This window comes from Thamnophis sirtalis, unplaced genomic scaffold (genome assembly GCF_051295495.1).
Source record: "Thamnophis sirtalis isolate CommonGarterSnake01/CBP01778 unplaced genomic scaffold, rThaSir2_p1.2 scaffold_1, whole genome shotgun sequence".
Lineage (NCBI taxonomy): Eukaryota > Metazoa > Chordata > Lepidosauria > Squamata > Natricidae > Thamnophis > Thamnophis sirtalis.
Genome location: NW_028261381.1, coordinates 2575001 through 2589819, shown reverse-complemented (window position 1 = coordinate 2589819; position 14819 = coordinate 2575001). Strand labels below are relative to the sequence as shown.

At 40.2% G+C, this 14819-nt stretch overlaps 1 protein-coding gene across 1 annotated transcript in view; it reads left to right on the top strand.

Moving 5' to 3' along the window:
* Window positions 1-14819, top strand: part of UNC80 (unc-80 subunit of NALCN channel complex) — a 158316-nt gene that overhangs the window by 96985 nt on the left and 46512 nt on the right. The window contains exons 35-41 of the mRNA XM_087706462.1: window positions 321-452; window positions 3169-3312; window positions 5459-5559; window positions 7158-7244; window positions 9303-9486; window positions 11009-11103; window positions 13026-13115. Of these exons, the coding sequence (XP_087562588.1) occupies window positions 321-452; window positions 3169-3312; window positions 5459-5559; window positions 7158-7244; window positions 9303-9486; window positions 11009-11103; window positions 13026-13115 (833 nt within the window). The remainder of the gene's footprint in view (window positions 1-320; window positions 453-3168; window positions 3313-5458; window positions 5560-7157; window positions 7245-9302; window positions 9487-11008; window positions 11104-13025; window positions 13116-14819) is intronic.

The window sequence follows — 14819 nt, the reverse complement described above, 5'->3', positions numbered from 1 at the left end:
CATATTGTATTGTTACATGTAAGTCTAGGAAGAGCTTTAAGGGCCTCTGCAAATTTGTTAGTGTCCTTGCAGATTTTTTGTTTTTAGGAAAGGACAAATGCTCGTTGCTTTGTCAATGGCCATGATTCTGCTGTTGGCAGACCTCCTGAAAATAGATCTGGGAAGAACCGATACGAAACCTTTTCATAGACTTTTATAGATGCAGTGCAACAAAATTAAATGTATTATTCATTATCATATAATAAAATGGTTTTCATTGTTGCAGTAAACCAGCAGGCTACGTAAATAAAAATGTAAACATTTTCTATTGATTTTATCAGTAGAAGAAGTCACCAACCTGGCATCCCGCCGTCTGTCTGTGAGTCCATCATGTACTTCCAGTACATCGCATAGAAACTATTCTTTCCGACGTGGGTCAGTGTGGTCAGTGCGTTCCGCAGTCAGTGCTGAAGGTAAGGGAACTTGAGATTGAGAGTTAATTGTCTTATGATTCTTATTGATTCCGCCTTAATTTTATTTCTGTGATAAAATGTGTTGGAAAAGACTCCTGGTTTTTTTGCCACTCTAGATTAACAGAGCTGACTTCCTACAGTATTCAAAATATAATTATGTAATCTTCAGTGCGAGGTGTCCTAATTCTCATCACGATGAGAACTTTATTATCCAGGGAATCATCTCGAGTTAAATCAACAATTTTTAATGTGTGGATATTATTTTAAGCTCCAGTCTGGGTCCATCCAAGAGGTTTATTCTTCTGAGCTTTCAAACTCGTGCTGGAGCCCATTCTCAGGGAACCTCTCTCTGATGGAATGTGTTAGACCTTAAACACTCAAGGAGACATTTGGACCCATTTCCCACAGGAAAGAAAACACCGGGAGCCACAAAACTTGGATGGGCATCACCAATTTGATGTCACTCCACTTCCACCCAGTCACATGACCCCCTAGCCACACCTACCCAGCTGGTCATTAGGGCAGAGAATGGTTGTTAAAAAACACCGGGAACCATAACCCCCCCCCTCTCTGTGTATGTGTGTGTCTGTCTGTCTGTCTGTCTGTCTGTCTGTCTGTCTGTCTGTCTGTCTGTCTATCTATCTATCTATCTATCTATCTATCTATCTATCTATCTATCTATCTCATCTATATCTATTTCATCTCTATCATTATCTATCTATCTATCTATCTATCTATCTATCTATCTATCTATCTATCTACCTACCTACCTACCTACCTACCTACCTCCCTCTATCTTTCTCTCTCCCCTCTCTCCTCTCTGTGTCTCTCTCTGTGTGTGTCTCTCCCCACCTCTCTCTCCTCCTCTCTCAGTATCTCTCTATTTGTCTCTCTCTCTTCCTCTCCCCCCTCTATCTCCCCCTCTATCTGTATCTCTCTCTTTCCCTTCCTCCTCTCTCTCTCTCCCCTCTCTTTCTCTCTTTCCCTCCCTCTCTCTTTCGCTCCCTCTATCTCTCTTTCTCCCTCTCTCTTTCTCTCTCTCTTTCCCTCCCTCTCTCTCTGGGGGGGGGGGAAGGAACCCCTGAATTGGTGCTGGGTAGTGGGATTCTGACGCCCGGAGGTCGATGAGCCCAGGAGCAGTGTGTTGAAGACATCTGGTCAGTGGGGAGGTGGGGCATCACAACACCAGCGGCTCTTCAGGAAAAGCAACTGAACATCTGGGAGGAGAGAGCAAACCGCATAGGTCAGGGTGTCATTGTGGCTCTGTGTCGTAATGGGCTCCAGGAGGAGGGAACCCTGCCTCCTTCATTGTGAAGCATGTTCAATTTCACTGTGCTGCACCAGGTGCTTCGAGAAGCGCCAACAGCAAATGTATGTGACGGAGGCACGCAAGGGCAGGGGCCCTTTGCTCCCACAGTAAGGCTTCTGCCATCGCCACTGCCATGACAGGTCGACAGCTCTTTCATCTGTCTACCACGACAGGAATGGAAGACAGGGCTGAAAGAGCCTCTGGAGCTGCAGGTTGCCAACACCCATGTCCATTGTCCACCCGTAGAGATCCGGACCCTTCCCACTCTCTCGGCCTTCCGAAAAGCCACTAAAACCTGGCTATTCTGGCAGGCCTGGGGCTGTTGAACAATGTCCAGCCCCACTTAGACAGAATGGATGGTGTGTTATTTTTAAAATAACTGTATCTTTTATTCTTAATTTTTAATTTTTTTTTAATCTTGTCTCTGTAAGCCGCCCAGAGTCCTCTGGGATTGGGCGGCATACAAATTTATTAAATTTCAAATTTCATTCTGTCTAGCATTCTGTTAGAGAGAAGGAGCAGTGTGAAGGTCCCTGAGGATGGGCACCACTGCAAGTCCAAAAGCTCGGAAGATTAACCTCTGATCCTGGTGACGAAGCCAGATTGGATTTTAAAATAATATCCACATTAAAAATTACTGACCTTGCATCATTATCCATTATGGACATGTATATTTGCCTTCACTTGTGATATTATTTTAGAACCTGTTATTTTGTGTGGCATTTAATGTGGCAGATTATTTTACATTCAAACAATGCCTATGTAGCTTGTGCCCAGATCTGTACCCATGATTAATGTTCATTTTTTAGTTGGTTTCTTTCTCACATATAGCAATAGCAATAGCAGTTAGACTTATATACCGCTTCATAGGGCTTTCAGCCCTCTCTAAGCGGTTTACAGAGTCAGCATATCGCCCCCAACAACAATCTGGGTCCTCATTTTACCCACCTCGGAAGGATGGAAGGCTGAGTCAACCTTGAGACGGTGAGATTTGAACAGCCAAACTGCAGAACTGCAGTCAGCTGAAGTAGCCTGCAGTGCTGCATTTAACCATTGCGCCACCTCGGCTAAACTTAATAAAATCCATATACACATCTTATATAAGCAGCTAATCACATAGAAGCATTTCTGGTTCCGGTAGCAAACACATCTTTAGGATGATCCGTGAATCAAGCATTACAAAGGGTGACTTGTGTTTTGAAACCTCTACCCTTTATGAGTGTTTAAATAGTTTTGTCAGTAAATGCAAAATTGGTATTCGTTAGATGAGTGGATGCTGAAGTAATCTGCCTCTTATTCAGCATGGGGTTTCTTACAACAAAGCAGTAGTTATATATAGATAAATAGGAATAACTATGGGTGAAATGTAAGAATTAATTTGGACTTTACTTCCACATCTTTTTTTAGATGAAGAGCATACAACAGAGCACACACCAAATCATCATGTGCCACAACCCCCACAGGCCGTGTTCCCTGCATGCATTTGTGCAGCTGTACTCCCAATTGTTCACTTGATGGAAGATGGAGAAGTTCGGGAAGATGGAGTAGCAGGTACGCTTTTAGTTTAAAGTTTTGGAAAGCAATTAAAAATATCTGTACTTCTTTTAACAGCAAGCAGTGTCAGCTGATAGATACAATACAATAGCAGAGTTGGAAGGGACCTTGGAGGTCTTCTAGTCCAACCCCCTGCCTAGGCAGGAAACCCTATACTGTTCCAGACAAATGGCTCTCCAACATCTTCTTAAAGACTTCCAGTGTTGAGGCATTCACAACTTCTGGAGGCAACTTCTGTTCCACTGATTCATTGTTCTAACTGTTAGGAAATTTCTCCTCAGTTCTAAGTTGCTTCTCTCCTTCATTACTTTCCACCCATTGCTTCTTGTTCTACCCTCAGGTGCCTTGGAGAATAGTTTGACTCCCTCTTCTTTGTGGCAGCCCCTGAGATATTGGAAGATGCTATCATATCTCCCCTTGTCCTTCTTTTCATTAAACTAGACATACCCAGTTCCTGCAATCGTTCTTCATAGGTTTTAGTCTCCAATCCCCTAATCCTCTTTGTTGCTCTTCTCATAAATCTTTGTCTTATAGATATAGACAAAGTAGGGTATTCCTCCCATATTTGGGCATACCAGGGGTTGTGACTTTAAATATATACCTTTCACCCTGGCCTGGCTGATAAGGAGTCGAGCTGTGTAGCTCAATGGTTAACACATCTGCCTAAGAGGCAATAGAGCACAGGTTCGATTCCCAACATGGGTGTGGCTAGCTGATGAGAGCTAAATAGCTTGAAATAGATCTATACTAGTCTCCCTTTATTTATTTATCAGTATAAATATAACAAAGTAGGGTATATATACACATACTTAAGTTTCAGATTCCATTTGAAAATGCTGCTTTGGAGCATTTTTCAGCAATTTTTTGAAGCAACTGTGTCTTTTCTTGGGATCACAGAGCAGCTTCAGAGGGGAGATGCAACATTCACATGACTGGGCTGAATGAAATCTTTCCCAAATTATTATCCACGTGCTGCATAGTCTTTATGTACATAGACAATGGCTGGGCACAGAAGCATACACACAATCAGTATAATATAGTGCATGTGAGGCAATACATATGACTGATAACAAAAATTCTATGTGGATTTTTTTAATCCTCCTCCCTCTTCAGTCAAAAGTTCTAGTAAATTTTTTATTTGCATTTGCATTGACTGCTAGTCGAGTAAAATTTGAAATCCTTTAATATTCTCGAATAGTCTTTAGTGTGGTTTTCCGTCTCCTTCAATAGTCTACATAAGCTTTACCTTTAACTGTAAAACTCTACATATTTTACCCCTTCCCCAAATATGGAATGGGGAAATGTAACGCACTGCTCCCAAGTTTTAATGTTGATGAAAATGTAGGAACAAGTTTTGCTTTATTGCCCTTTTTGGCTGCATATTAAAAAGCATAGGTAGTGCAATAAGCAGGTAAATATAGTTATACTTAAGAGGAGCCCATGGTGGGTTTCAAAAATTTTTGGAACCTACTCTGTGGGTGTGGCCTCCTTTGTGGGAGTGACTTGCTGGCCATGTGACCTGGTGGGAGTGGCTTGCCAGCCATTCTCTCTCTCTCTCTCTCTCTCTCTCTCTCTCTCTCTCTCTCTCTCTCTCTCTCTTTCCTTTTGTCTCTGTCCCTTTTTTCTTTTTTTATCTCTCTCTCACTCTTTTTCTTTCTTTTTTATTTATTTATTTATTTCTTCCTTTCTTTCGCTTTCTCTCTCTGTCTGTCAGTCTGTTCTCTGTGTGTGTGTGTGTGTGTGTGTGTGTGTGTGTGGCAATGGTGGGTTTCAAAAAAATTTGGACCCTCTTCTGTAGGTGTGGCCTGCTTTCCGGGTCCATTGGTGGAACCTCTTCTAACCGGTTCGGTAGATTTGACGAACCGGTTCTACCGAATAGGTGTGAACTGGTAGGAACCCACCTCTGGAGCAGCCCCACAACACTGAAGATCCTAAGCAACCCCTCCCAAGATTTCATGTAAAAATATTTCAGGTTAACAACATATTGCATGCCTTCTTAGAGATACTGCAGGCTTAAGGAACCAGACTGATCTGGAGGAGGAATGTGTCTGGCTTATTTGTGTGGAGTTACCCTGATTTCACTAATGGTTACAATTGAAGGCCCTGATTTATCCAGTCAGTTTCCTCCTTTTGTCTCATATAGTGAGTGCAGTGGCTCAACAAGTCTTATGGAACTGTCTCATTGAAGATCCGTCCACAGTTCTTCGACATTTCCTGGAGAAACTCACTATCAGTAATCGGCAGGTAAAGGTTCTGCTTTTCATAAACACATGTATAAGAACTCAGTCAAAACCCTCTTCCAGGGGAGAGTAACTTACAGTCCCAAGATATTGTTTTTCTGTTTGTTTGACTTACATTCCAAGTGCAATATAATGGCTATCAGTTGTTTCTATAGTACATAATATAACAATCAAAACATCCATCATATCTCTCTAAGTTAGCATAAAACAAAAAATAAAAGCAACAGCAACAAATGAAAAAAAAGTAAAAGATGGCATAGTTTTTAGATTAGAAAAAAATCTTTTTTTCAACATCTCCCTAAAGGTCAACAATAATGGCTCAGCTTAATATCCACAGAGAGGCTATTTCAAAGGTCTTTCTTCTATTTTACCCACCCTGACCTCTCAGAAGAGTGGGATCAAAAATAGTTTCTTCCTGGAGAAGCAGGAAGTTCTCCAGCTGAACAGATATGGGGGATGTGAGCTCTGAAGAGCCTCACATGATCCCTGTCCGACAAACTAATTTCAAGATCCTTTTTGGATCAGAACCCCTCGGGAGGGGGGCAGGTGAAGAAGGGGCACCCTCTCATCAGACTAGGGGTGGGTTCCTGCCAGTTCCACAAATCTACCGTGCCATTTAGAACCGGTTCCAGCTCCCTCCCCCTGCCCGTCTGCACCACGCTTGCACCGCCCGCCGCTTACTGATTGGCTGGCTCACCAATCGCCCCGCACACCTTTAAGAGTCCTATCTAAACCTTAAAGTCTTAAAGCTATCAAGTCTGAACACCCCTGGGGTTTTTTTCCTAAAGGGTTAGGGGTGCAAGGGTCTTGTAACTTGACAGTTTTAACACTTGCACACTTCAAGGCCAGAGTTCCTGAGCCAACATGACTGGAGGAGGAATTCTGGAAGTTGAAAGTCCCCAAGTCTTAAAGCTGTCAGGTTTGAACACCCCTGGGGTTTTTTTTCCCTAAAGGTTTAGGGGTGCAAGGGTCTTGTAACTTGACAGCTTTAAGACTTGCGTGCTTCAAATGCCAGAGTTTCTGAGCCAACATTTTGGTTGCTAAGCAAGACCGTTGTTCAGTGAGTTTCACAATATTTTACAAGTTGGCCATGCCCACCCAGTCACATGACTGCCAGCTCACTCCCACTCGGTCACATGAAGGCAACATCTCCAATCTCCTGCCAGTGCCAGAGAAGGATGCTCAAGGTTCATTCAAGTTAGAGATAAACTAGTTAACATCTAATACAATAAAAGAACAGAAGGAGATCCAACGTTTGAAGATAAGAGTAGAGACTAGTTACATCTCTCCTGTAAGAAAAAGTTCTCCTGTGCTATATATGGGAAAACATTCATAATACTGCAACTTGTAAGGATTTTAATTTTATGTCACCTTAGAACAGTGTCTCTCAACCTTGGCTACTTGAAGATGTCTGGACTTCAACTCCCAGAATTCCCCAGCCAGCATTTGCTGGCTGGGGAATTCTGGGAATTGAAGTCCAGACATCTTCAAGTGGCCAAGGTTGAGAAACACTGCCTTAGAATATACGAATTGATCCCTGTGCAAATAGTGAAATTGACTGCTATGCTATAACGAAATTGAAAAATTCTGCTCTGCCTGCAGGATGAGTTGATGTATATGCTGAGGAAACTTTTATTGAACATTGGAGACTTCCCTGCCCAGACGTCCCATATCCTCTTCAATTACTTGGTATGTTCTTCTGAATCCTGGGCAGAACCCATACTGCAAGCATTAATTATGCCCTTATCTGAAGCACAGACCATTTGTGAATTTTGCATGAAAGAAATACAGCCCCTGCACAATCTTTCTTATAGTCAATATGTTTTCTAGGTATTTTCTGAAGATCAAAAATGTAACTGAATTTCTGTAGTGTATACATCGAACTTCAGGCAATTATATTCTGAAACATTAATGCTCCACTTCATCCAGTTGCCTTCACTACCCCGAATAGGGATTACAGGACTGTAAAAAGGAAGGGTTTTTAAAAATTCAGCCATTTCTTTTTGCTGAAGAAGTTACTCCTTGTGGTGGTCATATCTATGCTGTGTATTTCAGAGTTAGTAAGACGATCTGTGTACCTTTCCAAAAGATAAAAAATGTATGTGCGGTCACTCTTATTTCATTCTTAAAGTTAAGATCAAACTTGAAATACTCAAAAGCGTAAAATTATTATTTTTATCCTAACTTCTTCAAGAATTTGGAGCACAAATTAGATGTACAGAAAGCTTTCAAATCTATATAAAAGCTTACAGCCTTTTTCTGGTTTACTGCCTCTATTTGTCTCAAAGAATCATAGAATTGGGAAGTTGGAAAGTGACATAGGGATCCAGCTCTCTGCAATGCGCAGGAAAACCAATGAATCTACCGTAACCTTCAGCAGCATCTGTCCCAGAGGTGAGTTCCTACCTATTCGGTCCGGTTCGGCCAAATAGGTAGTAACTCCGGCAGAAATGTGACCGTACTAGTTCTATCATTGTTCGCGCCATCTTGATTTTCTTCCTGAACATGCGCAGAACAATCGTCATTGAAAAAATGTAATTTTTATTCCTTTTTTAATGTGCGCATGCACAGAACATTTTAAGTGTAAATGCGCTTGTGGAGCGCAAAATTTTTCAGACGCCGAACCAGTAGTAATGGTGGCTGGAACCCAACCCTGATCTGTCCATTTCTTCTTTGAAACAATGAGGGGCAGCATATATATTTAATAAATAAATAATAGCTGTAATCTTTCACGTGGCACAGTTTATATACTCTTGTCTTAGTAGAATGCTATAGTTTTACAATCGTCATGTGATCAGACTACCTATCTTGCTTTCTTTACTCTTCTTTGAAAAATTAGCAATAGAGACTGTGAAACTGGGGAAGGTTCCTACTCTTCGTTGAGTTCTATTTGATTGGTACAAATATTACTTTTCTCATTCTTCTGGGAGCCAACTAAAATGGCTTTTTACAAAAGAGAAGTCTTTGAAGCAGTTCATTAAGCTAGAAAAAGATGTGATTGTGTCAGTGATTTGAAGGTGTTTCATTCCCATGTACAGCAGCAGCATCTCTTTGAAAGGATTTGCAGAAGCCTTAATGTTAACCTCGCCATAACATTTTCTAGCATTTTTTTTTTGTAGTGGGTTTTCTTCATTCGAACTTTATGGAGAATATAAAAGCGAGATTGATATTATAGATGTATTGTATGCATTAGGTGAGACAAGAATTTGGTGGTAAACTAGAATTATTTTGACATACAAAAAATTGTACTTCGATGTCTTACTGATTGAGGAATGATGAAATGTTTGTTTTAAAAGAAATAAAACTTTTGAACAGAGAAAGATATTATAGATGTATTCTATTTATTTTTTTAATTCCATCATGGTATTTTAATTAAGTTTATAAATTATTCCATATTTTCCTTTAGTAGGAGGTACCAATTATCTGGACATACCTCTAACAATCTTTGGACCATTATGTTATTATCCACTTTTAATGTCAATACTTTTTAATTATATTTTAATGTTAGTATTTTTTAATATAGTGTAAAAACTAATGTGTATTGCTGGTCTTTGACCGTAATAAAGATTTTACTTACTTACCTTTGGTAGGAATAGCCACTGAGATTTTCAATGCACAAACTACAATTACGGACAGAGAAATTTACAATTACTGGCTCAATCTTACACATGTTCATATTTGTCACTGGCCATCTACTTAGCTGCTGCTATAGATTGGAATAAAGGTCGTGTACTTTATGATTCATAGGTGGGACTGATCATGTATTTTGTGCGCACACCATGTGAATGGGGCATGGATGCCATTTCAGCCACCCTGACCTTTCTTTGGGAAGTGGTGGGCTATGTGGAAGGATTGTTCTTCAAGGATCTCAAACAAACTATGAAGAAAGAACAATGTGAGGTGAAGCTTCTGGTTACCGCCTCAATGCCAGGTATAAAAGGCATTATTTTTATTTCCCTAGGGACCTTTGATCTTTATTTTGTAACTATAATAATATGTTTCTTCCCAATCATTTTCTAAACTCAGCCTGAGTAAAAGGGGGATGTAAATCTTAGACTCAGTATATAGATTTCTGCCTGTCATTGACATTCCTAAATGAAAGGGAAAATCTGAAAGTCTGAAAGAGGTTTTTCAATGTGTTTAGAATCTTTGTTTCATTTTTGAATCTTTCTTTTTGTTTACCTAGTAACCAAAATAGTCATGACATTTTTGGTGAGGAAATGATGGTCAACTTCTTTGGCTGTCCTTTACTCCTTCCCCAAGTCTATTGGGCAAATGGACTATATCATCTATAATATGTTGCGATCTATGCTTATATAAAGAATTTGCCATTATAGTGTCAGGCCTGCATTTATATTCCTTTTAGAATTTTGGCCTGCCACACTTTCTCTTATTTCATTATGCTGTTTCATTAGTATAGTTGATGGGAGGGAGGAATAGACAGGAGTAGGATTGTGGAATGTATTGTTGTCATTCTTTACTAGAAGCCAAGATCATCCTTTGTCTCCGCACCAGTACACCTGACCGGAAGCAGCTGGGTGTGGATGCCAGTGTGGAAGAAGAAGATTGGACCGTGTGATGGATTGTGGGTGTGGGGACAAGATCATGAACTTTTAACTGGGTGGGATTCTGATGTCATTTCGAGAGTTGGTATAATGTCAGCGTTCTAAGGATCATTTTGCCTTGGACTCTGATTTAATTCTACATGATACTTGGAACACTGACATATAGTTCACCATCCTGTGTGATAGTCTTTGAGCCTTAATGAGACACAAATAGTCTAGGAAAATGGTTTGTGTTAATTGATATAATTTTGTAATTGGCCGGACTATAAGTGTTGGATTATCACCAAGAAGAGTTTCACATAAAAAGCTCCATAAATTGCAAGGCATATTTTGAATAGGTTCCTTATCTTGAACAAAAGAAAACTAATAGAAAGATTTCCCTTACTTACTTTGATTTGAATGAGCAAGCCAAACAAAAAAGAATCCTTGTTCTTAAAAATTATATTTTGCATTAAGCCCCCATGGTTATTTTCTTTTAATCCCCTCTATATTAATAACAATAAAGAGTCTTCTACATTTACCAATTACAGCCTAAAGTGGATTACCTTTTCTTCCTAGCTATATCCACATGCTTGAAGAAACATGTCTGCACATGTATGAAAGCCAGCATTGCATAATATCATAATACTGGGCATGGTAAGAGAGAGGGAGAAATTCTCTGTCAGGCATGAGGCTTCTCTGAATATCCCTGTACAATACAGTCACTCTTTTTCAGCTGAACTATATTGTACAGAAGCAAAAATGGTAACGGAATAAGAAGCATCTAAAATGTTCCGAGCAACTCAGAAGGAGACTAAGACATAAAGTAATTTATTTTTTATTTATCCAGGATTCCAAAAGTATATATTTTTTGTAAACAAACATGTTACTATATCAATGCTTTTAAAGGTACCAAGACCCTCGTAGTTCATGGGCAGAATGAATGTGACATCCCAACCCAGCTACCAGTCCATGAAGACACACAGTTTGAAGCTCTTTTAAAGGTTGGCAAATTATTAAAATAATGTTGACAAAAAAAAGTTTTGTGGGTTGTATTTTCCAGTCTTCCAGTATTAAAGCTCCTCCATTAGCCTTCTTAGCTTGTGGCAGAAAGATTGATCTGGAATAATACGAGGGGCTGCGCTCCTGTACCTATTTATGAATTAGGGCTTTACAACATTATCTATTGAAAGCCCGATTTAGCAGCTTCTTTACATTTTAATATGTGAAAAGATCATCATACATAGCAATAGCAATAACAGTAGACTTATATACCGCTTCATAGGGCTTTCAGCCCTCTCTAAGCGGTTTACAGAGTCAGCATATTGCCCCCAACAACAATCCGGGTCCTCATTTTACCCACCTCGGAAGGATGGAAGGCTGAGTCAACCCTGAGCCGGTGAGATTTGAACCGCTGAACTGCTGATCTAGCAGTCAGCCTGCAGTGCTGCATTTAACCACCGCGCCACCTTGGCTCATATATTTTGCCTTTAATATAATATTTGTCTGACAGATTACCTCAGATACACAGTAAACAAGGCAGTTACCGTATATGGGTAACCTGTTATCAGTGACTTTGCTCTACATGGGGCAGCCCTTGAAGAATATTCGGAGACTTCAACTCGTCCAGAATGCAGCCGCGCAAGTGATTGTGGGTGCACCTCGGTACACCCACGTTACACCTATCCTCCGCGAGCTGCACTGGCTACCGATCGGTCTCCGGATACGCTTCAAAGTGCTAGTCGTAACTTATAAAGCCCTTCATGGTATTGGACCTGGGTACTTGAGAGACCGCCTGCTGCCAATTACCTCCCAAAGACCCATTAGATCACACAGGGTCGGCCTCCTCCGGGTTCCGTCCACCAGCCAATGCCACCTGGCTACCACCCGGGGGAGGGCCTTCTCTGTGGCAGCTCCAGCCCTTTGGAACGAACTCCCCGCGGAGATCCGGACCCTCACCTCTCTCCAGGCCTTCCGGAAAGCCGTCAAAACCTGGCTGTGCCGGCAGGCCTGCGGTTGATGAGTTCCCCTCCCCTCTCGACTTGTATGGCTGTATGATTCTTGTTTATTTTAATCATGTGTATTGTGTTCTATGTTCCATTTTCCCCCCTTTGTAGATTGTAGATTGTAGATTTATTTATTTATAGGCCGCCCTTTTCCCTGAGGGGACTCAGGGCGGCTTACAATCAAAAAAGGAAGGGGAGTGTAGGACAATACCAAAAAGAAATGTGCACAAAGTAAATTAGACAATAAAACTCAACATTCACTCAGCATTCGGGAGGGGCGAAAATAAGATTATCCCCAGGCCTGACGGGTTAGCCAGTTCTTGAGGGCTGTGCGGAAGGCCTGGACGGTGGTGAGGGTACGAATCTCCACGGGGAGATTGTTCCATAGTGTCGGAGCCGCAACAGAGAAGGCTCTCCTCCGAGTAGTCGCCAGTCGGCACTGACTGGCAGATGGAATACGGAGGAGGCCAACTATGCGATCTGATGGGACGCATAGAGTTGTTCGCCGCCCTGAGTCCCTCCCGGAGAAGGGCGGCATACAAATAAACTAAACCTAAACCTAAACATTTAATTGTTTGTTAGTTAGCTAATTAGTTATTGCACTTTAAATTACTCAGAAAGCTCATTTCCATAGGCCTTCTATATGAAGCAAGCATATTATATCACTTTCAATTGTGATTTTGGAAATTAATTCAAGATGACAGTGGGTTTAAAAAAATCCTGTTACAATCGTAAGTGGCATCACTAATTAACTAAAAACTGCCTTAGTAGCAGTGCAAGGCTTGGCAGCTAATTTTTATTAAGATTCAGAGATCTAGCCACAGTTACCTGAGGAAAATACATTTAAAATAAATATCTTTCTAAATTGAAGAACATGTGATCAATCAATATTACCTTATGCTTATGTCTTTATGTGCTAGGAATGTCTGGAATTTTTTAACATACCCGAATCCCAGTCTTCCAACTATTTTTTAATGGATAAACGGTGGAATCTTATTCATTATAATAAGGTGAGATAGTTTTATATTCCAATGTTGCTTATTAATTGTAATTAAAAATCTTATCAACTAGTGATATTTTGGATACACTAGTATGAAAGTTTAATATAATCTAATAATAATATGTATGGGCCCTGAAATTGTGGGTACATAATACTGGAAGTTTTAAAGAAGAGATTGGATAACCATTTATCTGAAATGGTATTGAGTTGGAGGTTGGACTAGAAGACCTCCAAGGTCCCTCCTGACAATGTTGTTCTGTCTATTGGAAGTAAGATCCATTGGACTCACTGGTGGTTATGCCTGGCAATGCATAAAACACTGTGGAAATATTCTTTCTTTCTTTCTTTCTTTCTTTCTTTCTTTCTTTCCTTCCTTCCTTCCTTCCTTCCTTCCTTCTTTCTTTCTTTCTTTCTTTCTTTCTTACCATGTATTTTCAAAATCTCTATGTTGTTTCAGTTCATAGACTCTAAGGCAGTGTTTCTCAACCTTGGCAACTTGAAGATGTCCTGACTTCAACTCCCAGAATTCCCCAGCCAGCATTCGCGAATGCTGGCTGGGGAATTCTGGGAGTTGAAGTCCGGACATCTTCAAGTTGCCAAGGTTGAGAAACACTGTTCTGGTGTATTGTCTGTAGGGTTTGTTGAGGACTTGGATGAGAACATTGGTGTGTTGTGGTGTCCTTGTGGCTTACAAGTGCAACAATAATACAAAAATAAGAAACAATAATGACCAAACTAGCACAGTTGGTTATTAATATTAGAAAAGGAAACAATGCAACATAAACTCTCTGATAAAAGCTTACTGGGTAACTTACTTTTATGTTGGAAATAACATTTATTTCCCAAAGTATTTGTGGGACAGCAGTGTTTCAATTATCCTCCCAAATATTACAAGGGAGTGAACTCTCCCAATTTCAAGGGTGGGGCTAGAGAAGGATTACCACAGAAAGGCTCCTTTCTAATTCTAGAAATGTGCAGCGTCATTCCTTATGGCTTGTATTGAATGAACATATTTTCTATAGGATTTTGAAAGTATCCAAGCCCAAATCATATCTGGCTCTATAGATAATAACCGGTTGTTTGTTCGTTTAAATAATTATCATAACCTCCCATCTCACAGCAGGGTCCCTGATGGCCTTCTGGGAAATTTTAATAGGTCCTTGTGTGCAGAATTGGTTACTAGAAAATGCTGACTCCATGAAGAGTAAGCCTATGGATATCATCGCAGCTGTGAGATTCTAGGTCAACTCTTAATTGCTTGTCTCCGGTCATCTGGGTTGGATGAGCAGAGCAGATTTTACATACGTATTCCTATTATTTTTCTACTTACTTTCTTATTCTAAGCTAAAAAGAAGCTCAAATTGCTACATTCTTTTCTTTATAATATCTCTTTAAGATGTGATGACCGAAACCATATGCAATATTCCAAATATAATCTCACCCCAGATTTACATAAGGGCATTGTTATATTTTTTTTCCCAACTTATTTCCTAATAGTTCCAAGCATGAAATTGCATGCTTTTTAAAGACTTCTTTCTTGATCAATCACTAGCAATTCAGATCTCATTTATATTTCAATGAAGCTTGGATATTTTGTGCTAATATGCATAATTTTACATGTCATTTTTGAAGCTCATAGCTTCAGCCTGGAAAAGGTTTTTGGGAGGATTCTCACAGTCCCTTTTGTATTTTACCGCTCTAAATATTATGGTAT